The sequence below is a fragment of the Emys orbicularis genome, chromosome 22, assembly GCF_028017835.1.
Source record: "Emys orbicularis isolate rEmyOrb1 chromosome 22, rEmyOrb1.hap1, whole genome shotgun sequence".
Taxonomy (NCBI): Eukaryota; Metazoa; Chordata; order Testudines; family Emydidae; genus Emys; species Emys orbicularis.
The window spans coordinates 12,028,925-12,051,185 of record NC_088704.1 but is presented as its reverse complement, the minus strand read 5'-3'; the positions used below and the strand labels follow the sequence as shown (position 1 = coordinate 12,051,185).

Here is a 22,261-nt window from a genome sequence, read left to right as displayed (position 1 = left end):
TCATGTTCTTACCAAATTGCAGCCCACTTAAGGATATAGTTGCAATTGCTGGAAACTAAAACAAAAAGATTTATGAACAGGCCAACTCCTTTGATACAGGTAGTCAATCTTGACTGTTTTTCTCCACCTGCTGTCATGAAGGAGCTATAGCCAGCCATCTGGACTGGTATAGGAGAAGACAGTCAAACCCATAACAAAAAAACAAGTTTCTTAGAGAGATCCAATCTACTACCAACGGTGTTTGTGCCTTCTGTGGGTTTCTGCCAGGGGTTCTTAAACTTAATTGCACTGTGACCCCCTTTGGACAATGAAAGTTACTACACAACCCCAAAGCCTGAGCCCCGCTGCCCGGGTGGGTAGGCCAAAGACGAAGCCCAAGGGCTTCAGCCCCAGACAGGACGCCTATAACCTGAGCCCTGCCACCCAGGGGTGAAGTCCTTAGCCTTTGGCCCCAGGCAGTGGGTCTCGGGGTTTGGCCCCAGCAAGTCCATTAAAAAGGGTTCGTGACCCACTTTGGGGTCCCAACCCATAGTTCCGCTGTGCTAGAGTAATGCTGCTGTGCCTCAATTCTGCTCTCCATAAGGAGTGCTTTGGAATAAATATGAATCCGGTCAAAATCTTTTTACACATTTTGGTGTAATTTATTGGCACAAAAATATTCAAATACAACATGGCATCTAAACATGGCTACACTTTGTATTTTGTGCATTTTGTTTTATTAATAAATCGTAACTTTATTTACCTTCACTCATGTTTAATATCCATTATTCTCCATTTCCAGGTATGATCAGTTCTCCTCCCTTCTGCTTTTTGTGCTGAGTATTCAGTTTTCCCTAATTATTTCCCAATACTGCTCTTTAGTCCGCCAGTGTGGGAAGCTCCCAAGTGGTATTCTGAGTTTACCTTGCATCCTCGCCATAGATCAACTCTCTTTGAGCCACCCTGCTTCGACTGGCTCAGAGTCTTCGATCCTGGATCTACCCCTATATCCAGATCTAGTCTGAAATGTGCTGGTTACATCACCACTGGGGTCAGACACAAACCTTTCAACTACAATCCCCTCCCTCTGATTTTGGGTGAGTGTACAGAGTTTTGGGATAGGAGAGATAATGGGGTAATACAGACAGAAAAACTCTGCTTCTTTCCTCTTGCTCTCTACCCTCCAACTCTGTCCCCACACTTAAATGAGGATTCTTGCATGAGTGCACTGAGTTCACTGCAGCCACACGAACAGGACTGACCAGGGCAATGATTCATCTGCAAATATTTTAGTATAGTTACATTGTAAGTTAAGTCAAAACCCGTATTTTGTTATTTGTAATGGGTCACCAGTTCCCCAAAGACCAAGTGAACCATATATTTGTGGTCTAGTCAGTCTTCATTGTTCTGGAAACCCAAATCAAGTCTTACGTTTCAGACAACTTGTGTTTTTCAACAGCAGCTATGAATTGGCTTAAACCAACTTTTAATATACAATAACTCTTAATTTACATTTCAAAATATTTGACAGGCTGTATTTCAGTCCAAGATTTCAGTTTGTAGAAGAATATATCTGGAGCGCAAAAGCCTCCAATAAAAGCTGTGGATACTCTGGAATCTTCTGTTACCAAAAAGGACACCTAAAGATGGCAAAAGCATACTTTAATAGTGCAATCTTACCCATTGCTTCATAAAAACAGACTATGTTAAGAAGGACTGAGGTCTCCTAATGTGCAGAAGCCTTTCTATAATCACAAGGACACTGAGGATGGGAAAGACCCATGCCTGAGCCTACTTCTTGATCCCTGATCAACACTCCTAATGTCTGAAACCCCCCAAATCCTCTGGTTCCTCGAATACAACCTACAGTTAAGAAATCTAAGAAAGATGAAGGCATTATAAAAGTGTACTTGTTGACATTAGAGTATGGAGTTTCCCTACCATAACTAGCAATTGGTGATATACATACAATTGGAACATCTTATTTCAAATGCGTAAAACCTCTGAGTTGATTTAAATAATCCCCATTTCTATTTATAACAGATTGCTTGCTTACAGGGCAGTGCCTAAGGTAACCTAACAAAATGGTCACAAAAGTTTACAAGCTTAGACACAATGTCTACTCAGCCATCCTCAGCATGATTACTGAGATAAGAGTAATGATATTTTACTTGACTGTTCTCCATTTGGAAGGCTAGTTTAAAGACAAACTCACCATCCAATGTAGCACTGGCAGAGATTCTCATGGGAAGTAGCTTGCTTAATAAGCAATTCTACTTGTGTGGGTACATCCAGAGTTTCATCATGAGAGAAGTCTCGACCTTTACAATTAAAGTGAAAGAAACATTAAGGAAGGCCGTAAGCCAAATTACATAGCTTGGTTTGGTTGGCAAGTTGTGGAGCAATGTGAAGATGACTTTCTGTCCTCTTGTAATATGTATTTGGCACAGAACTGTTCAAAGACAAAACCTCAAAAGCCACATTGTGTCTATTTTGAATCTTTAGAACACAAGTGTTTTCGATGACCCATCAGCATCTTCTCTATCCCCACCCTCTCCTTCAAACAGACAAAAGTAATGTACTTATTAAAAATTCCTAGTAGAAGGAATCCACTGCCTAGCTTCATTAAGTACCTAATTCTAGTGGTTCTTATATACATCATTAAGAGTCTAAAATGTCACATCTAAATTTTTCCAGTTGCAAAGCCAGTAAAAGGAAAGCCGGTTGCTGGAGATTTGATTTAGAATCATCACCTAAAAGATGAACTGGTCAGATCTGATACACATTAATTAAAATTAACTCTACATTTTCCAAGTAAAATTGCCTTCCAGAATACAAATTACAAAGCCCAAATATATTACATGGCTCTGCCCAATTAAGAAACAGGATAATCTGAAATAAAATTGATGAAGAACTAGCACAAAACTGAAATATGATAGTGCCAGGCAAGTTCTTAAACCTGAACATAATTCTAATGTCTGTATTACTTTTATGATGTTTTATTTTAGAACGTATACACTTACCAGTGAGTTTATCTCGAACCCTGTTAATAATTTGAATAGCCTTCTTATTGAGCGCCTCTGGCTTCACTAACCCATCCCCTACTAGAAGACAGAAGTGAAAACAACGTTTAGATTTTATTTGGATAACAATGATCAAAACAATTTGTGATGCAGTTACTTTTTTGCCATGAACAGTTGACACACAAACCGCTGTAAGCTACTGGGTTTAATTAGAGAAGAGAGCAGACAGTTACAAGTTCTTATCTATGCTGACAGAGAACCCCTTTTTGCCCCACCTTGGATAGCTGTCATCTGTAGAGCGCTGAAGGTGCTGATTTATGAACTAGTTGCCCATAATGTAAAATGTATGAGGTTTGCACAGGAACTTACTGAAGGAATGGATGGATTCAGGCACTGTGGTCCCAGTTTTCTTATGGGCTGTCTCACCCAGCTCCACATTATCCAACATTTCTAATGAGAGAGGGGAGAATATCAATACAGTCATCAAATACAAAGAAGATTGGCATTTGTTTGCTTTTCAGGAGATTCTCCTGCACAGCACTTTCAACAGTGTAAAAACTTTGATTTTAAAGGAAATTATGGCAGTATAAATATGAAGCCCAAAGGCAGATAAAGTAACATTTTTTAAGGTTCAGTTTGTAGCTCAAAAAAACCTTACACAAGCTCAAGTATGTTGTGTAAATCTTCTGGTTTACATGCAGTTCTTACCACCATGAAGTTATGTGATGGGCAACTGCACTTTTAAACTTTTTTTTTTTTTTATGCCTGGTCACTGCTACAACATTTGCAGAAAACAGCACTTCAACTGATCTAGTCTATACAAAAGAAAGAAGTTCTCCAACAGCATCTAAGATTACAGAAAATAAATTCTTCATTTCCCAACATGCAAGTGAATTTATTTAAAGCACTTGTTGGTGTATGTGTGTTTGAATGAGAGCTAGGAGCATCATGAGATTAAATATAACATGTTGAGCAAAATGCCTTTTTAGGACTATGCTAAAATGTTTACGTTGTCATTAAAACTGATACAAGGAAATGGAGCATTAAATTGGCCAATGTACTTCAGTATTGCATGAAGCTTTGAATATCATATTCTATATAGCATTTACCAATAACCCTCCCTCCCCCGCAGTCTTACTGGTGAATTGGATTGACTGACTTGTTTTTGAGAAGCTTACTAAATTGTGGCTAAGTGTGCTGAATGCCCCCATTGCTCTGATTAAAGGGATTATAACTCAAAATTGAAACATACTTTGTATGTTTATGTGCTGAAAGCCGCAGTTAACCTTAAAGGACCCTTCAGTACATTTTGCTAGTTGAAAGATATTTTAAAAAGACGCACAATTAACTTAAAATAGTAGCCAAGTAACTGAAGTTATTGAAACCCTAGTATTAAACATTATAGTAAATGCTTTCCTTTGACATTTCTCCTATAAGTCCATTAGCAACCAGCTGCTAGGATTTTGTGTAACATATTTACCACTATGTTGCTATGTGAAACTTTACTGAGCTTACTGCAGCATTACTATGCAAAACCGAGCAAGTACAGTACATATCACAGGTCATAATTACTCTGTGGGTTGCACCAACTTTTAGGTACTCCACAAAAATCTTGATGCCACATTACAATGTGAATATGACTACAAAGCAGTGGCTGCTATTCAAGCTGAGGTAGCTCAGCAGTAGATTATATATATAATTATGAGATTAACAGGCACCAAAACTAGATACTTAGTGCCTTGAAACCTAGTTTCAATACGCGCTTTTTCCATTGTGCTTTTGAAAAAGAAAAAGACTAGAAAAATATTTTTCAGAATTACGCTCCAATTAAAAATGACCCAAATGAATTAAATACAATAAAACGTTATACACACCTACTGACTGACTAGCTGAATAGGAGTCTGTCCTTGTTCGTGATCGTTTATTGCCTTTTGTATTTGCTGTAAAGAAAATAAAATGCTTAAGTGTTTTTATCTTTGAACTATAGACTTTGGAAATATCAGCTTCTCAAACTGAATCAGACTTCCTCTGAATGACAAAGGGTTAAGTGTCCTGTTGCTTCAGGCAAACTAACAACTGCAGATAATGTGTGTGGGGCTTTTCAAAATAAAGATGACAAATAATTCAAAAGCACTCCAGTAATTTTGTTTTTAATTTAGTTTCACCTCTCCCTTTAAGGGCAAATGGGGTTTCATCTCTGTGTTTCTTTATTTTAGGACTCTTGAACACAGTCCTGTTAACATTTCTGTGTGTGCATAGACTGCAGATGTAAACCATCAAGGCCTGAGTTTGAAGACATTTGATTTTGTGCTCCTGAATGTCTTACATTTATACAGTTTACTCTGATTTACTTCTCTCCCCTGCTCTCACTGTTTCCCCAAATAACTTACTGTCCATCAGCCTCCAGTTCAGTAAGGGGTCATAGACAAAGGCCTCTAGCACAGCCATGACACTGTCTTTATGTTCTCGCAGGACTTCCATCACAGTGTGACAGGTGATTCTGTAGTTACCATCTAGGCCAGTCACCTTCAGAACAGAAAGAACTGAATCAACGGTGGTGCTCCTTTTACCTTCTGACTCCAGCCCTCATCATTCCCATGGCAGGATATGCCTGTATCTTGACCAGAATCCCCTTACACCATGTTCCATTTATTAACAGAAGATACAGGTTCATTACAAGTTTAAGAGGCCCCAATATTCTGATTTACTGCCCGCTGGTGACATGGAAATGAGGTCCAGGTGACACTCATCTTGAAGCCCTGTGCTACTGGACTGTGTTTGGTTCATATTTGGGCTGAGGAAATATGGAGAGGCCTGGGAAATTACAGGACCGTGTTTCCTTTTAATCAATGAAGAGTTGTTTTCATATTGTAAAGGTCACATGGGAAATTTATTTAAAGGAAAATGCAGCTGAAATATTAGCACCTCGGCTCCTTATGGAATTGGGGAGATTCCACTACAGTAGAACACACAGAGATAGCTGGGGAACCGCTGACATCTTCTTAGTAACAGTCCCCTTTCTGTCCTATTAGAAAGGTGGCTGCTAACTCCCACCTACCTCCATAGCATTTGTCAACATCCTTGTAAGTCTAAATGGAATCTTCTCAGGGAACTTCTCTCTTGTCATTGCAACCTGAATACACAATAGAAGAGAATCAGTTAACTAATACACTAACTTTGCAGATATTTCCTTCCCCTCTTCCTTGAAAAAGCAGTTTGTTAATAAGTAAGGGACTGGCTTGCCTGATATAACTCTGAATGTTGTGGTTATAAAAAAGGAAAGAAATGTGTGGAGAGGAACCAAAATGATAAAAGGTTTAGAAAGCCTGACCTATGAGGAAAGATTAAAAAAACTGGCTATGTTTAGTCTAGAGAAAAGACAACTGAGGGGGACCTGATAGTCTTCAAATATGTTAAGGGTTATAAAGGAGGACTGTGATCAATTGTTCTCCATATCATCTGAAGGTAGGACAAGAAGTTAATGGGCTTAATCTGCCACCAGGGAGATTTAGGTTAGCTATTAGGAAAAATTTTCTAGCCATAAGGGAAGTTAGTGCTAGAATAGGCTTCCAAGGGAGGTTGTGGAATCCCAATCTTTGGAGGTTTCTAAGAACTGGTTGGACAAATACCTGTCAGGTATGGTCTAGGTTTATTTGGTCCGGTCTCTGTGCAGGGGGCTGGACTTGATGACTTCTCAAGGTCTCTTCCAGCTCTACTTTTCTATGATTCTCTAGTTATTGGAAATTTTTTTGAGGGAAGCTGTAAACATGACTAGATAAGGAATGTAAGAATCAAACTAAGAGTCTGTGCCCGTGCTGTTGGTATAGAGTAATGTACTCCATATTTCAATCACAAATTGGTGTAAGGATTTATGTGAAAACCACTACTGATATTTAGCACTCAATGTTTGTAAAACAATTGTATAACTAATCTCAACATTCTGGTGAGGTAGGTGTGCATTCTCTCCATTTTACTGACAGGTAAAGTGAGGCACAAAGTAGTTAAGTGACATGCCACAAGCCCACACTGCACATCAGTGTCAGAGCTAAAATAAGAACTCAGGAGTTCCTGGATCCTAGTTCTGCCTTTGCTGTACTAGATAACAGGATATTTCTGAAATATAAAAATAAACACTTTTTTTTAAAAACAACACATTTTTAGTACAAAAGCTCACCTCAAAACAGTCCCCAAAGTCAATATGCAGGATCTTTCCACTCAGCCTGTCTAGCATCAGGTTGGAAGGGTGTCTTTGTGGAAGGAACAGGAGAGAAGCCAGAGTGACAGATGATTAGAGAGTTATAGAAAAATGTATCAAAAGTAAGTCATGGCTTTTGTCTAGGAGGACATTTATCTTTGCAAGTCAGAAGACAGCCAATGATTGGAGACCTCTGATCGGGAAGTTATCTCATGATAAATAGCTTTCCTGAAGCACTTCCATCCTGGTGTGATTAGATTCTGTAATTACAACTCAGGAGTTATCAGAAATCCTCTTGTTTTTGAAGATAAATGTCCTATTAGATCAGACGCATCACTATATTTTTGGATATGCACATTTTGGTTATATTTCTTTTATATTTAGGGTTGATATTCCACTAATTTTATAATGACTTTACATTTTTACAGCTTAGAGAAATTTAACGAGCATATTGCAAGTAAAGAGAGGAAATCAGGCTGTTATCAGAGGCAATCTTAGACTAGGAAGATGCTGGGTATTACAGTACTGTCTTTCATGCTGTTGTATTACAGTTTTTATTTTAACTCCCAAGTTTCATAGGCTTATAACTTAATTATCAAAAGTTCTAAGCTCAAGAGCAAATGATTGCAAAAATGTTGCAGAAAGGTTTAGTTGTTATGTTACAGTCCTCTAGTATAAAAATACCGGTTTCAGATGGATTTTCAAAGGAGTTATTAGGGCCTACTGGGACAGTAATCCACATACTAAATCAAAAGTTTAGACCATCTTTGACTGGTCCATTGACGTACATATTTAAGTGACACACCAATATGCATTTGAACAGCAGACTAGTATGAGGAAAATAATGTACGTTTTAAATATTATCTACATACATATTTAATCATATACTTCCTAGGTAATATTTATGGACAAGAAAATCAGAATTAAGTGACACAAAGGAAACTATTAAAGACCTCACTAAAAACCCATTAATATCAAGCACCTGTTTTTTACCCAGATAAGATGCCCCAAGGGAAAGAGGCACACTAGATTGATGCTGTGTGAAAGTTGTGATGGCAGCAGTGAGCTACACTTCCTGTAGCAGTTGTGATACAAGATACACTTAGGTTACCTCTTTAAAAAGGAAATATTGAGTGCTGTCAGTATGAATGCTCGCTATCTACCAAGCACTGCACAAACAGTCATTTATCCTCCCAGAGTAACAACACTGGGAGGTTACCTCTTTTTGACAGATGGGGTACCAGGTTAAGTGATTTATTCAAGGCCACTCAGTGAGCGAGTGGTAGGTCTGGAATTAGAACTCTCAGCTCCTTAGTTTTGTGTTTATTCCTCTCAACCACACTGCCTCTCGAAAGAGAAGACACTCATGTCATGCACTCAAGAGACATACAAACCCTAGGGCCTGATCCTGGAGCACTGACATTAATGGGAGTAATGGCAGGCCCTGAAAGATGAGATCATTTGGAGTTTGGAATAGCCAAGATGAAAGTAGTTATCACAAGAGAATAGCCAGGGAATGAGCTGATGGGAGCATGACAACTATTTCAGAATGGAATCTATAAATCCTCGTTAGCGGCACTTATTTCAAAGAAACTATTCCAATTTCACTTACCTGTCCCCAAGGCCCAAAATGTACCCAACCATTGACATCACAGCTAGTGAGCGGGTGTAATTAGTTCTTCTGTCAAACCACACCTGAAAAATAAGAGATGAAATGAAACAGTTCTGATTAAACTGGGTGTGCCTCAAACAAATTCAGAAAATGCATACAAGGCACAGGCACTGAAGCTGGTTAATTATGCTAATTCAATTTACATTTCACCATTTTAATCTCTCTAACAGTAAATTAAATCTTAGTCTTTCATCCATGAATTCTTTATCATCATATACAAAATATATCATATGCAGCTCTTGGGGATCAAGGGAATAATCTTCATTCAGTTGTGTACCTATAAACAAAGACATACATTTACATGCTGCGAACACTCCGTTCACAGAGAGGGCAACATATTTAGCTGTCTGCAAGAGTCATTAGTAGTGACTGAAGGTGAATGTACCTCAGAGCTGGGACTTTTTAGCCACAGCAGTTTGGCAAGATCATCACCAGCAGTATTATTGACAGCGTGTTCAAACACCTCCACCTTCTGCATCAAAGTCAGGTGGTCGTAGTCTGGAGCCATCTAAAATAGAGAAATGTTGTTCAGCAGTCACCAAGTTTTTCATAACAATTCTGAAACAGCTGCAATATGAGGAATGTGTCAATCTCTACTAGTTTACAGAGTAAAACAATGAGAAAATGATTAAATTACCATTAATTGCTCTGCAGCACAAACCAATTCATTTTCAGCAAACTCAGCCAAAAGAACTCATTTGAAATGCAATGCCCCACGGTGTGGCCACAAACATTCCAACAGCTACTTTTATTGTTAAAAAAGAGCTGAGAGAGAATTTTAGTTCTGGAGAAAGATTAAGTCTTCTGGGTTATGATACCCACTCTGTTTACTGACAGAACCAGTAGTACAAGCTTCCCTCTACTTCCCCCACCAATGTGCAATTTTCATATCTCATTAAATTTTGGGGCTCTGCTTATGCTAGTAAATATCAGCTGCAGTGGCACTCTTTGTGATATGGACAAATCTGCTAGGAACCAGACTGATCTCTACCAACCTCATTTTAGCTGTAAGATGGTAAGAACTTGTGGTCACTATCAACATGGCAAGTGAGAGGTGAATAACTCCACAGCCTATCACTAATTTAGGAGTGCTTTGGAATAGTCTAGCATTTTTATTTTATATTCGTGCACAGTTATTAAAGTAATTTTAATACGAAAAGGGATCAAAAGACAGGTAAATAAATGGGAACAAGAGCCTGTCCCATTGCTCTCACTACTCAGAGGGCTATTGGAGATCGAACAGAACAGCGAATTGTGTGCCAGTCTCGCCCTTTACCCGCAGCATGATGCGATGTTCAATATTGAGAAGGATCTTTTTCTTTTCCCTGTAGTCTCGGATGAGCGCGTGCAGAGTGTCACAGTGGGGAACCCAGCCAATCAGGCCAGAGTTTGTAGACAGTGGAATAACCGCGTATCTCTGGATGCTAGGGAGAGAGAGAGGGGAAAAAAAAAAAATGACAGCTCAAATTGCTGGACATTAGGAATTGGTGTATTTTCATGATGTTCAAAATCTACCGGTCTAGAGCAACCCACCACCTAAATCTGGGGAATGTGATGTATCCAATTCATTACTTTATCACCCAGTCTTTTTTCAAATTAACTGGAGAACACTTCTTGATAAGAGTACTACTGTTTACTCTTAAGAATTATTTTAAGCAGTTTATGTTAAGCTCATTGAGAGCTCGCTTTCTGAAGCTTTGGGGTAAGTGACCCACAACATTCAATTAATTGCAGATGGCATTCTGCTTGATATGTGCTCACATGTGAAACACAAGGGTGCAGAACTACAGTCAGGGGCTACTTAAATTGAGCACCAGTGTGAGTATGCAGTGGCTATTTTAAAATCTTCTGGTCAAGAATCCACCATTTCACAAGCTGACATGTACCTCCCAAAGTAGGATTATAAACTACATTACAATATCAACAAAACAGTCCCTGGGCTCTAGTAAGCCTGCAAGATTATTAATGCTCTAAGGCTCCGGAGCCAATCACAGAAATGCCTTGAATTGCCATCATCTTGAAGATGAAGAAACTCCAACGACAGGGTTTTATTTAAAACAAAAACAAACATAAAAAAGCCCCTCCTCCTTTCGACGTACATTATCGCCAGCTAGGAGTTACATAAATGTTGCATTTTGCGTTCTGTGTTACTGGATTTTCCATTTCTTCATCAGCTAGCAGAAAGTGTAGTGGCGTTAGGTGCATCGGCATTAATGCATTAGAAGATCCTATATTTGCTCCAAATACCTGAGGTTTTTACGCAGAGATGTCGGGTCATTGGCCAGCAGAGTGTTGACTAGTCCAAAGAGCTGCATCACTCTTTCATCCTGGCGAAGGTCCTCATGGCCCTTCAGAAGGAATACAAACTCATGCCCGTTGCTTCCTGTAAGAGAAGATACGGGGCGTGGTGAGGTGGAGTGCAATATCTTATTGGAACAATCAGATGAAGTCTGAATCACATTTAAACGGACAGAATGACAGCAAGATTCAGAATGTTGGATAGATATATTTTATAAACTTCTTTCTGAGGGTGGAAATTCACTTGTTAAGGAATAATGCAACAAAACAAGTCCTGGTTTCTTGAATAAATGGTTGGTATTCATTAAAAAAAGGTCACCAAGACTCCACCCTTCAGAAGGAGATGCAATACTAAGATAAATAAGACAATAGGACACTGACATGACAAAATGCACAAAAGCTCTACTGCTTTCTTGCAGTTGTGAATTATGTTGTCACCTTTGGCATCTCTCTCCACACTCACTCACTCTCAAGCTCCCTGTCACTGTATTCAGGCCTTCATATACACTGTAAATCTAATCCTACTCCAGTCCTCCACCCGCTTTCTTGGTCTGCATACCCCTCTTCCTTTAGTTCCTTTTGCTCTTCCAAACTGTGTGTAGCCAAAGAAACAAACTGGTGGACTAAACATCAGCCTTATAACATTACTCCCTGCAGCCATGGGTTTGACTCCTGTCAAAGTCGATATAGCCTTTCACTCTGCTGGGTTAAAGGAGTTGAATACAATGCATTTTACTAAATGTTTTTTTCAGACAGAACATAAAAATCCAACGGCCTGTTTGTTCTGAACACAAAATCAAAGATATTATGCTGATTATATAATTTCCCTTCCTTTCCACTATTGCGTAGCATGCCATGGGCCAGTTGGCTGACAGCCTCCATCCCAAAGATGGCTACGGGTCAGTGTTACTTTAGCTATGTAGCTGAAGCACGCTGCGATGCAAGACACTCTATACAAGTATTTCCCTTATCCTCCAGTTCCATGCTTGCTTCTTGATGAGGCGCTAGGGAGAGAGTACATGTTGATATTTCCAGGAATAGGAAAGTAGGGCAATCTGAGCAGCTGGCCTGTCCAGAAAATCATTTACAGAAAATGAAAAATCAGCTTTCTAAAGGGACTATAGTGGAAGGAAGACTTTCCTGAAAACGTATACAGTCTGAGCTAAACTCAACTTGCATTTCTCACCCATTAATGTCAATTTCCTGGGCCTCTGCTTGGACGTGATGACCTGCAGTGATGGTGCAATGGATTGAATGCGGATGATTGGCTGGTTGGGATCATATGTTCCTGGCACCGCTAATTCCAAATCCCGGCACATGAGGAGTTTGGGTGACACATACTGTAGTTCTAAGGAAGTGAGCTGCCAGCAAGAAACAAACAAACAGAACCAGAGTTTTATATACTTCTATGTGTCTATTTAATACCACTGAAATATTAAAAGAGTTGATTTTATGGAGGGCATAGAACAGTTCACAGTCAACCATCAGTACTTCAGTTACTTGCAAAAAGCACCGCATAAGGTGCAAGCCAGCAGCAGGTATTTCTGGAATTCCCTTGCTGAGTATTTTGGATAAACACATATGGGTTTTGACAGCTTACACTGTAAGACCCAGAACTGTACCTCTCCCCCCACCTGAGGCAGCTGCTTAGAGATCCGCCTGAACACATGGTAATAGAGATCCCAGGCCTGGGTGAGGTCCTTGACATTTCCTGATTTCATGTACTTCCGGCACCATTCCTGAGCCTCCATTAAGTCTCTGCCATATGCCTGGGGAGGAAGAAGAAAAATTAACCCTTACTACAGTGGAACAAATGAGGAGTAAATACTCATCACTTACAAAGAGCTTCATTTATGTAATTTCAAAATCCTGTACAATCACTAACTGTTCCCAAGGTTACAAGGCAAATCAGTGGCAGGACCAAGATTAGAACGCAGGTATTTCTGGCTGTGTTGACTCTATTAGACAATGCTGCCCCACACAGATTTCACCCCCAAAAGAAACCAGAAAAGGCAGAAATACCCTTTAATGGTGTAGCTGTGGGGCTAAAGCAACAGTCACAAGGTCAAATAAGCTGCTATGCTGACTAGGGAGGAGTCATCTCCATCACCTGCACTGGTGACAGCATTGATGCTGACCATGAAGCAATGTGACCATGAGGTAGAGGAAATTACTTCAAAGGAGGAAGCACGTACTCTGATGGACTGCTTTGGTGGGTATATTTTACAAAGCCCACATAATGTCTGTTATACACTAGACTCCAAGTGCCATTTGTTTGATCAGATTATGCCCAGGTAGAATTAGATTCCCCAAAGATCAAGAACCCGGAAATAAGTGTCATGGATAAGTGATGCTTGAAGCTAGTATAAACTATCTCAAGAGCCTCACCCTTAGCTCAATTGGTGGGATAACCCCCAACCTCTGTTTCAGACTCTAGAACTGGGTTTGAAGCATGTTCACTCCCTGAAGCACTCTTCATTCTCAACATGCTCCTCAATCTGACTGAAAGGATGCAAACAAACAGTGAGACTGTCAAAACTCCCCTCAGGGGCCTCAAATTGGGACCCTTTGGAGGTAGGCTTTATTGTACAGGAGAGCAGTCACTCTGTCAAGCTTCCACAATGAAAAACCAGCGTTACAGGGAGGGAGGGAGAGAGAGACACACGCCACACACAGCAGCCCTCCATTCAATAATAAAAAATCCATTGCCTTTTTTACTATCTTGATAAAAGGTACTGGGAATGTTTTTGAGGCAGGGTGTTCGTTTTTTGGGGCTACAGGAAGCTCAGACTGTACTCCACTAGCAGATACCTGATTGAAAGACGTTTCCTTGAGAGTCTGGGGCCCACGCTCCATCATAGCGTGGAGTGGCTCCAGCACCTCAAACATTCCCTTCACATTCCTCTCTCCAAAGTACAGACGGGATGCCTCTTCCAGCCCTTCATGCCACATCTCATGCCAGAGGATGGCTACACGGATCAGCTCTTCGCTCACCTGGATTAGGATAGGGAAGATAATAAATTCCTATGGGGGAAAAAAAATCGCATGGACGCAGAGAGGCTTAAAAGTACTAGTCTACTTTCACCTTGAGAATGGTTTCACCTACTCCCTGCTGGTGGCTAGAGGATGCCACACAAACCTCTACTTGATAAACTTTCTCCTGTGAGTACCCTACTGGACTACTATAAACTTATTTGCTCCCCTGCCAATATGTTTGCAATCACATGAAGTTTGCCTGGTAATATATTCCTGTCTTTCAGTTATTCATTAAGAATTTAGAATTAAGATAAACTGGCCCCTTCCCCAGAAACAAGTCAGACTTGGGATGTTCTGTTTCCCTTTCTCATTAAATTAATGTTTCTCTTTATGGAGCTAATGATTCCCTTTCCCCATTCTCCTCACCTCCCCAGGTTCATCTGTGACAAACATCACAATCCCAATATTTAAAGTTTATGGTCCCATCACACTAGAAAGTCTCCTGGAGACTGTGTACTCTAACACTATCATTCCTTCCCAACGAATTAATCATACTCAGAATCAACAAATCAACATTTTTCTTTGGTTTCATGGGAGAGAATATTGCTACAAGAACAGACTAAAAAACCGTAATATGGCTGGTGCATCAGTCCCTGGAATGATTCTTTATTGACCATACACACAGCACTCACCATCATCGCCTGCTGTACCAGAGTGTTACTGTGCTCACACATGTTTTTCAGGATCTTATTGGCAGCATTGTGGCGTGCAGTTGTGGTGGACTTAGAGGCCACAGTCAAGGGGTAGATCAAAGCCTATGACAGACATCACACAGTAATAATTTATAACTGCACACACATAACAGCGGCTGCATAGATCAAGAGACTAACAAGACTAAAACAAAATAAAATAAAAGTCCCAAGCACATAGAAACCAGGTGACAAACCTGCTTCAATACTATTCTACTAAGAAATGACAATTTTGCAGCAGAAAAAGTAACTCACTTATTGAAATGGATAACTGAAGGATTAAACACATTTGTTTTTCCATCAGAAAGTCCCACTATCTGAAATGCTTGGATTTTCACTGATCAGATAGCAGGATAATTCCAGTGGTGATGAACTGGTGCCAAACTGATAGAGGAAAGAAAATTCTTCTCCCCAGCATGCTAGGACAGATTCTCTACACCAAGGTAGGAAATGCAGCTAGTGTGTTAGCAACAGCTACTGTCCCATAACAATTACTTAATGGAGTTAAATTTAAGGAATCAATTTTCACCATCAGGTGTCCCAACAGACAGAGAGGACTTTAAATTCTGTCTGGTCTCAATGCTGCATGTCTCATCTGCCCCTCGTTTCTATCTTTCCTGTGAGGCGGCTGAGGGGAAAAATCTTTCAGGGGAATGAGTAAGCTATTCAGGCGAGATAGCAGTAATAAAGCTTGTATGAGATAAACTATAACCACTCCTGTGCCAGCATCTGACCCTCACTCCTTCACTCCCTAGTCACTCTCATTATAGACATCTAATAGAATAAGGAAGCTTTACTTGACCAAGAATCTATTGAGAATCTTCCTCAGGGCCACAGCTTACCTGCGGGTGATATCTTCCAATATCTGTGAGGAGCTGGTGAATGAGGCGCCCCACTAAAGGCCGAGGGGTATCGATTCTTGCAATGAGCTGAGGGATCACCTGATAGCAAAGGCGAGAAAATAAAGATCCCAGTCACACTCGCATGTATAGTTCACAAGCTGCTCAGTCCAACCACTCTCATCAGAGACCTCAAAGGCTCTGTTCGTCCACCGCAAAGTAGCCAGAGATCCCAGCATGCATTCTACAAACTAGACAGAGAATACAGAGATCCAAATGGTGATGTCAGAGGTACAGAACAGCTATGTGACTATCATGTGCAACCAGTCCCTTGTGGTAGATGTTAATTCCTGCACACAGTGGTGGATGATATTCCCCATGCAAACTGTTGCAGGCTTCTCCCACATCTTGAACAAGCAAATAAAAAGTGGAGCCTCTTGTATGAAATGCAGTCTACACAGTCATCCTGAAACGGACTGAGGGTCTGGATTACAGAAGAGTAGCACAGCAGGGTTTCACACCCCATTGCCATTACTGCATGTTATGTCTAACTTTAAAATCCCTCATCCTTTCTCCTTCTCTGGCACTAATCAGATCAGACAGGCATCCAGGCATGCTGCTCCAGTGTCTGTCCAAGGAGCTTATTAAAAGATTTACAATTCCTACTGTGGGCACCCTGCTCTCATCAGGTCACGTACAGAGGTTCCATTGGCAGGGTGCCATTTGGCATATTACAGTCATTGAGATTCCAAAGGGCTAGGTAAGAAGTGGAATCTACCCCAGCCCCTCCTACTCCTTACCTGCAGCCAGGTGTCTATTTGGATTGCCTTGACCCCTTCAACCAGAGCTTCATTGACATCAGGCCAGTGACCATAGTCAAACCATAGAGTAAGGACCCTGAAGAAAGAAAAACAGGACATTCCAGTGTCTTGTTTTCAGAACCTACAGCAGTCTCTTCTTCCCCACAACCAAGAACATGTGGTTATAAACAAGCTTGGACTGACTGTTCAGTCTTCGATTTGTTTAGCTGTACGTGAAGAGAGCAGGAACATGTTACAGGGAGTCCTAAAGTGAGTGAGTTCTGTACATCACTAGCAGCTTGATGTTGTTTGGTGTGTGCTTTACTAGGTACCTGAGAGTGTCCTGGAGATTGTTGCCTCGAGACAGAGAGATAGAGCGGAAGAAACCCTGGACAGCAGGGACTGTATACAGCAAGAGGGTCTTGGACAAATCCTGTGGGAATGAAAATAGCTGCCTTAGTTCTACAAAAGCATCTGAGGTGAAGGATGTAGTATCAGCGGGAAGGCGGTAGGCAATGGAGTGCAAGGTGAACACGTCTCTCTCAGCCTGCAGGCTGCCCCCATGAATTCTGAGCAGAGGGGAGGGAAAAATATATAATGGCATGCATATGATTCACACCAACCCTGTCTCTAGCCCTCACTCCCACAGGACATATTCATATACTCCAGCACCCAGTACTCTATACTTAAGTCCACACCTACCTCCCACCCTTGCAGAGAATACGTAGATACCCCCTGTTCTTTCCTCACCACCTCCCCTGCAGTGCAACAGCAGCAAGGGTTCTTATTATACTTGAATTTATGGGTAAAAATTATAAAACACTAAGAACTACTAAAACTTTCTGCTTCAAATTATACCTCCTATAATGTGTGTCATTAGAGACTTCTCAGAAAGGAAAGTCGCATGATATGCCTTTGAATCAATTCACCCACCAAGCGGCGCCACTCATCCCCAGCAGGCAGGGAGGGCCGTACCTCAGTGACTTTCTTTTGCACAGGAGATGGAATGGGACTGTTCTCTGTGCTCTCTGCCTCGCTGTCGCTGCCGCTGCCCTCCGTGTTGGCACTGGTGATGCTGGCTCCACTGGCATGACGCAGTTTCTTCTTCTCATCTCTGGCCTGGTTTTGATGTTTGTAGTGAAGCACAGCCTCAAAGTTCATCACTGCCCAGGCGTGCCAGGCCTGCCGATGAAGGAGCAGAATATCAACAGGAATCCCAAGAATGATGAAGCCTCTACACAGCCCCCACTTTCTAGTGATTAAAGGATCCCTGCTGCAGCAAAATAAAATTAGGCCCCCCCCTCCTCCCATCTAGATCGTCGAAGGACAAGAGGAAATGAAATATAAGGAGAGGACAATGGGGGAGAGACAGAAGGGTACATGGTGAGGAGCAGGCTGCCCAAGGGGATATCTGGTCTCAAATGTGTAGGAACACTTTTAGTTCTCAAAGGAGCTTCTGGCTTCACCGTGGAAATCCTATAGAATTACAACACGTCGTGGAGCAAGTTTTAACACTTCCCCATAGATTAATTTCCCCCGTTCATCTAAGCAGCCATAATTAACCCACAAGGGAGAAGATCTCAAATGTGACAGCATGGGTTGAACTGCAGTCCCGTTCCACTGGTCAGCAAACATCAGCGGTTGCATGTTGACCTGAGCTGCAGGGTCACTTCCACTGGGGTCAGTGATATACCAGTGTCTAACCTAGTTTAAGAGGGCAGAAGGTTATATGGGCCGCACAAGGCTGTGTTGTATTTTGGGATACAGGACTCCTTGTATTGCCTCCACGGTTTAGTACTGAGTTCTCTCCTCGGCTACCTTGTACCAGTTGCCGTCGTGCTCGGTTGAGGCACTGTAGTACTGCAGGACTTTGGGGATAGTGCTCTCATTGATGCCTTGCAGATTAAGCTGCCACTCGCCCAGTTTCAGGAAACACCTGAAAAAGCCAGGAAAATTAACCACCCGAAAACAGAACAAGCATTACGAAATCAGACTGTCGGTTTAAAATGCAGAATTCTTGTCCAAGCTCTGAAAAGAATGATCTGGAAACCCATTCAATAAACCACCTTTAAACACAGATGGGGAAGAGCTACTCTGTAGTTAAAGTAGCTCACGAGAGTCAAGACTCCAAAGGTTCTGTTTCTAAACTCGGCTGCTAACTTGCTTTGATTCTGGGCAAGTCACAAACTCTCTGCGCCTCAGTATACCCAGTTATAAGATGAGGATAATAAGTGTCCCACTGGGCATCGGGAGGCTTAATTAATGTTCATAAAATGTTCTGAAATCCTCATATGAAAATCACAATACAGGGGACGCTGTCACAATATGAGGTGCCGGACATAACGTACTGAGTGGCCACAGATAAAAGCATCACATAACCCACCCACCGCCAGCAGGCCCTGAGGGAATGCGCTATAAAAACCAGTCGCTAGGGTGCATGGAGACTAGTCTTGGCCACAGTCAAGAATCATTGTTCATTCCTGCCCCGAAGACAGGAAATAAAATATGTTCATTGCAACAGGAGGGATGCTCTGAAAGGTTTAATGCTTAGTTCCCTCGGGAAGCTTTAAGTGCAATAATGCAGCCCAGTCCTTTCTATCTGTTTCAATTTTCAATGAGTGTTACACAGGAAAAATTCAGTGCTGAACTCATCAGCACTTGCCTTTCAAGCTAGATCATTACAGGTGGCGTAGGAAGAGAATGGCTGTTATAAAACTCTCATTCTGGAAAGAATATACAGTTAAGAAAAAATAAAGGTCCTTTTTAAAGTTCCGTTCAGCAGTAAAACCTCATCATCTTTTGATCATTCAGTTTCTTACTCGAACAGGAAATGATAGAATCTCCAGGCCCCAAGAACTCAGAAGGGAAACTGACATTTTTACTAGATGTATTTTTAACGTAACACTATTTTTTAAGAGGCTACCTCAAGCTGGGCACCCGGTTGCCAGAAGCACAGCTGCATCAAGTGCCTGAGCTGCCAGAAGCCTGGATGTGCCAGGCTGAGCCAGCCACGTGGAAGTGTTTCTTTACTGCTGACTGGAACCCCCCAAAAACAAAGAATTAATCATGCTGGGACCTCTGGCTTCTTCAATCAATCAGCCACACAGCAGGAAAAATACAACCAGCTGCCTGAGACAAACACAAGCTTGCTTAAATGATATCTCAGTGTCATTAACCAATGTCATTCAGCAGAGCCTCTGAATTTGCAGAAGGCTTAGCTGCTGGAATTACACACTGGACAGGCATGTGACATAACACAACCGGCCTCTATCGGCAAAATGAAGACAACTCTGGTCCTCCCCATTCTACAGGGCCGGTTCCAGGCACCAGCACAGGAAGCAGGTGCTTGGGGCAGCCAATGGAAAGGGGCGGCACGTCCGGATCTTCGGTGGCAGGTCCCTCATTCCCTCTTGGAGGGAAGGACCGGCCGCCAAATTGCCGCCGAAGAATGAAGCGGCACGGTAGAGCAGCCGCCGAAGCGCCGCCGATTGCGGCTTTATCTTTTTTTTTTTCCCCTTCGTCGCCGCTTGGGGCGGCAAAAAAGCTGGAGCTGGCCCTGCCATTCTAAGTGGAATTACTGTTCATGTATTTTCTGCAAGGATTCTGCAACCTCAGAATCTGTGCTGGTGGCAATAACCAGGCACTGGACCTCAAAGGACACCGTACTAACCGTGCCATGAGTTTGTGGAGTTCCTGCTTGTGCTGCTGGTCTTCGGTTGCGATGGCATGCTGTGCTTGTTGCTGCATTGTCTGCACAAAGTGCTGCATATGCTGGAAGGCATCGATCTGCAATCGGATGGCGAGAGTATGAACGTACAGGCTAAATACAGCTTCACAAGGGAGAAGGCGATCTATTGGAAATACAGGTATTCCTGGGAGCCAAAGCAGATCTTAATTTTCCCCTCAATGCCCTCTAACCATTTACAGCCATATGGAGTAACTTTGCTTTATATGATGGATGTATAAATGGATTTATTCTATGTTCTTTCATGCATGGTAAAGACTGTTAGGTGCCATGAATCTTGAATCACCACCTCACAAATCTGGCAACTGAACTGCTACTCGGGACTTAACTTCAGTGGACTCACCTTCATCTCATACATTCAGCCAAAAGCCTGGCTGTAGAGACGTGCCCTAGTACTATGCTCTTCAGGCCAACAAAATCTGGCTCTGGCAACTTGACAAAGTCAACTCTACAAATGAGAACCTTCAACGGAGAAGGGTCTACTGCTGGGCCTGGAAAATGTGATCCCAGGAATCCAACAAAAACCTCTCAGCTGATTTGCCATAGGACATTGGGGCAGGTCCCAGATTATCCAGGACTTCGATGAATGTAACCAGCACCCTGAAATTCACTTGGAAGCAAAGAGATGGCTAATGTAGAGCAGACATTCTTACATAATCTGGTGGCCCACCAAATTTAGGAGGGATTTTGTCATCTGTAAATATGTCACAGTGGCAAGCAGATTGATGGTAGCAGAGATTACGGGAAGCCCATCTATAACACACTTTGCATGAGAAAACTGGTTTGAGGAAAAACTGCCTCAGGAAACTTGCAGCTTCTTGGGCTTCCCTCTTCTCCCCTCAGACTCCAGGCCTGGCTCATAGTGCCAGTCCTGAAGTATTTTAGATCTTTAACTAGTTGAAAGGTCCAGACTTGTCTGCAGGTTGTTTTGGAAGCCTCATGGAACAGCACATGGCTCTTTTTCGGATGGGTTAGAGAGAGTTTAGTGTGGAAGCAGCTCCTGATAGCAAGATTTGGGAAAAAATACTTTCAACTCAATGAAAAAAATTAAAAGCAAGAAAAATTGAAGTTAAATGTCAAAAGAGGTGTCTGCGCTCCACTGGAAGCGATTAAAGCTAAAGCCCTTGAAATCTAAAAGGTCACTTCAGGTCAGGAACTGCACAATGTGCTATTAAGAGGCCAATTTGTTTCTCTTCTGTCTATGGGAATGAGCATTTTTCTCATTAACGGAGCTATTTAAGAGGGTGAGACAGGAGACACCTGAATTGGAATGACTCATCAGCTCAGTGCAAATGTCAACCTTATTTTTCAGCATGCTGAATTCAATCACTAAGCAGGAAAAAAAGAGTTTTAACCGAGAGGCAGAACATGGAAAATTGTCATGCTGCTAATCCGAACACAGGGATAGCAGAGGGATCTTTATGTGGTTAATAAGATACCCATCCCCATTAAATATCTGCCAGTAAACTGGTAGTACTCTTCTGCTGAATGTAACTAAGGTTTATCTAAAATGGGTGAAGACATACTTTTAAAAACCTGATGCTCCCAACCTCCCATTCCTACCCATGCCTGGCAATCTGCTTCCTCATGTCACTATACAGAATAAAACTCTTCTGTTTCAATTGACATGAATTCTAAGGCAATGTACTCCCGAGTATCAAAGTGGGCAGTTTATTTAAACAAGTGGATTTATAAATCAATGTGCAGTTTTGTAGTGGGAGGAATCTCTTTGGCCTGCAGTGGTTGGCAAAAGTCTTTGTTTGGAGAGGCTCTGTGGGGTTTATTCTCTCACTACACCACATCTCTGAGAAAGGCTAATATTAGTCTAAAGGTGCAGAGTGGAAGCTCACCATCTAGACCTCATTTTGTCTTTCAGTGGATTTGGGAGGTGTCAAGTTAGAAGTAGATAGCTAACAACAGAGCAAGTTTCAGGCAAGTTATGACTTATTCCAAACCTGAGCGTGGCAGGAGAAAACTCAGCCTTC

At 41.7% G+C, this 22,261-nt stretch overlaps 1 protein-coding gene across 1 annotated transcript in view; it reads right to left on the bottom strand.

Annotated features, from left to right (window-relative positions):
- Positions 1-631: 631 nt before the first annotated feature.
- The window catches only part of MTOR (mechanistic target of rapamycin kinase), a 102,947-nt gene continuing 81,317 nt past the window's right edge, over positions 632-22,261 (bottom strand). Inside the window, exons 31-52 of the mRNA XM_065421433.1 lie at positions 20,202-20,317; positions 18,350-18,467; positions 17,507-17,713; positions 16,864-16,964; positions 16,532-16,628; positions 15,735-15,833; positions 14,836-14,958; positions 13,979-14,161; positions 12,802-12,936; positions 12,354-12,528; positions 11,117-11,252; positions 10,146-10,293; positions 9,255-9,377; positions 8,810-8,892; positions 7,177-7,249; positions 6,061-6,135; positions 5,393-5,528; positions 4,877-4,942; positions 3,372-3,452; positions 3,003-3,083; positions 2,195-2,300; positions 632-1,619 (exon numbers count right to left, since the gene is read on the bottom strand). Coding sequence (XP_065277505.1) covers positions 1,604-1,619; positions 2,195-2,300; positions 3,003-3,083; positions 3,372-3,452; positions 4,877-4,942; positions 5,393-5,528; positions 6,061-6,135; positions 7,177-7,249; positions 8,810-8,892; positions 9,255-9,377; positions 10,146-10,293; positions 11,117-11,252; positions 12,354-12,528; positions 12,802-12,936; positions 13,979-14,161; positions 14,836-14,958; positions 15,735-15,833; positions 16,532-16,628; positions 16,864-16,964; positions 17,507-17,713; positions 18,350-18,467; positions 20,202-20,317 — 2,478 coding nt within the window. The 3' untranslated portion in view covers positions 632-1,603. The remainder of the gene's footprint in view (positions 1,620-2,194; positions 2,301-3,002; positions 3,084-3,371; positions 3,453-4,876; positions 4,943-5,392; positions 5,529-6,060; positions 6,136-7,176; positions 7,250-8,809; positions 8,893-9,254; positions 9,378-10,145; positions 10,294-11,116; positions 11,253-12,353; positions 12,529-12,801; positions 12,937-13,978; positions 14,162-14,835; positions 14,959-15,734; positions 15,834-16,531; positions 16,629-16,863; positions 16,965-17,506; positions 17,714-18,349; positions 18,468-20,201; positions 20,318-22,261) is intronic.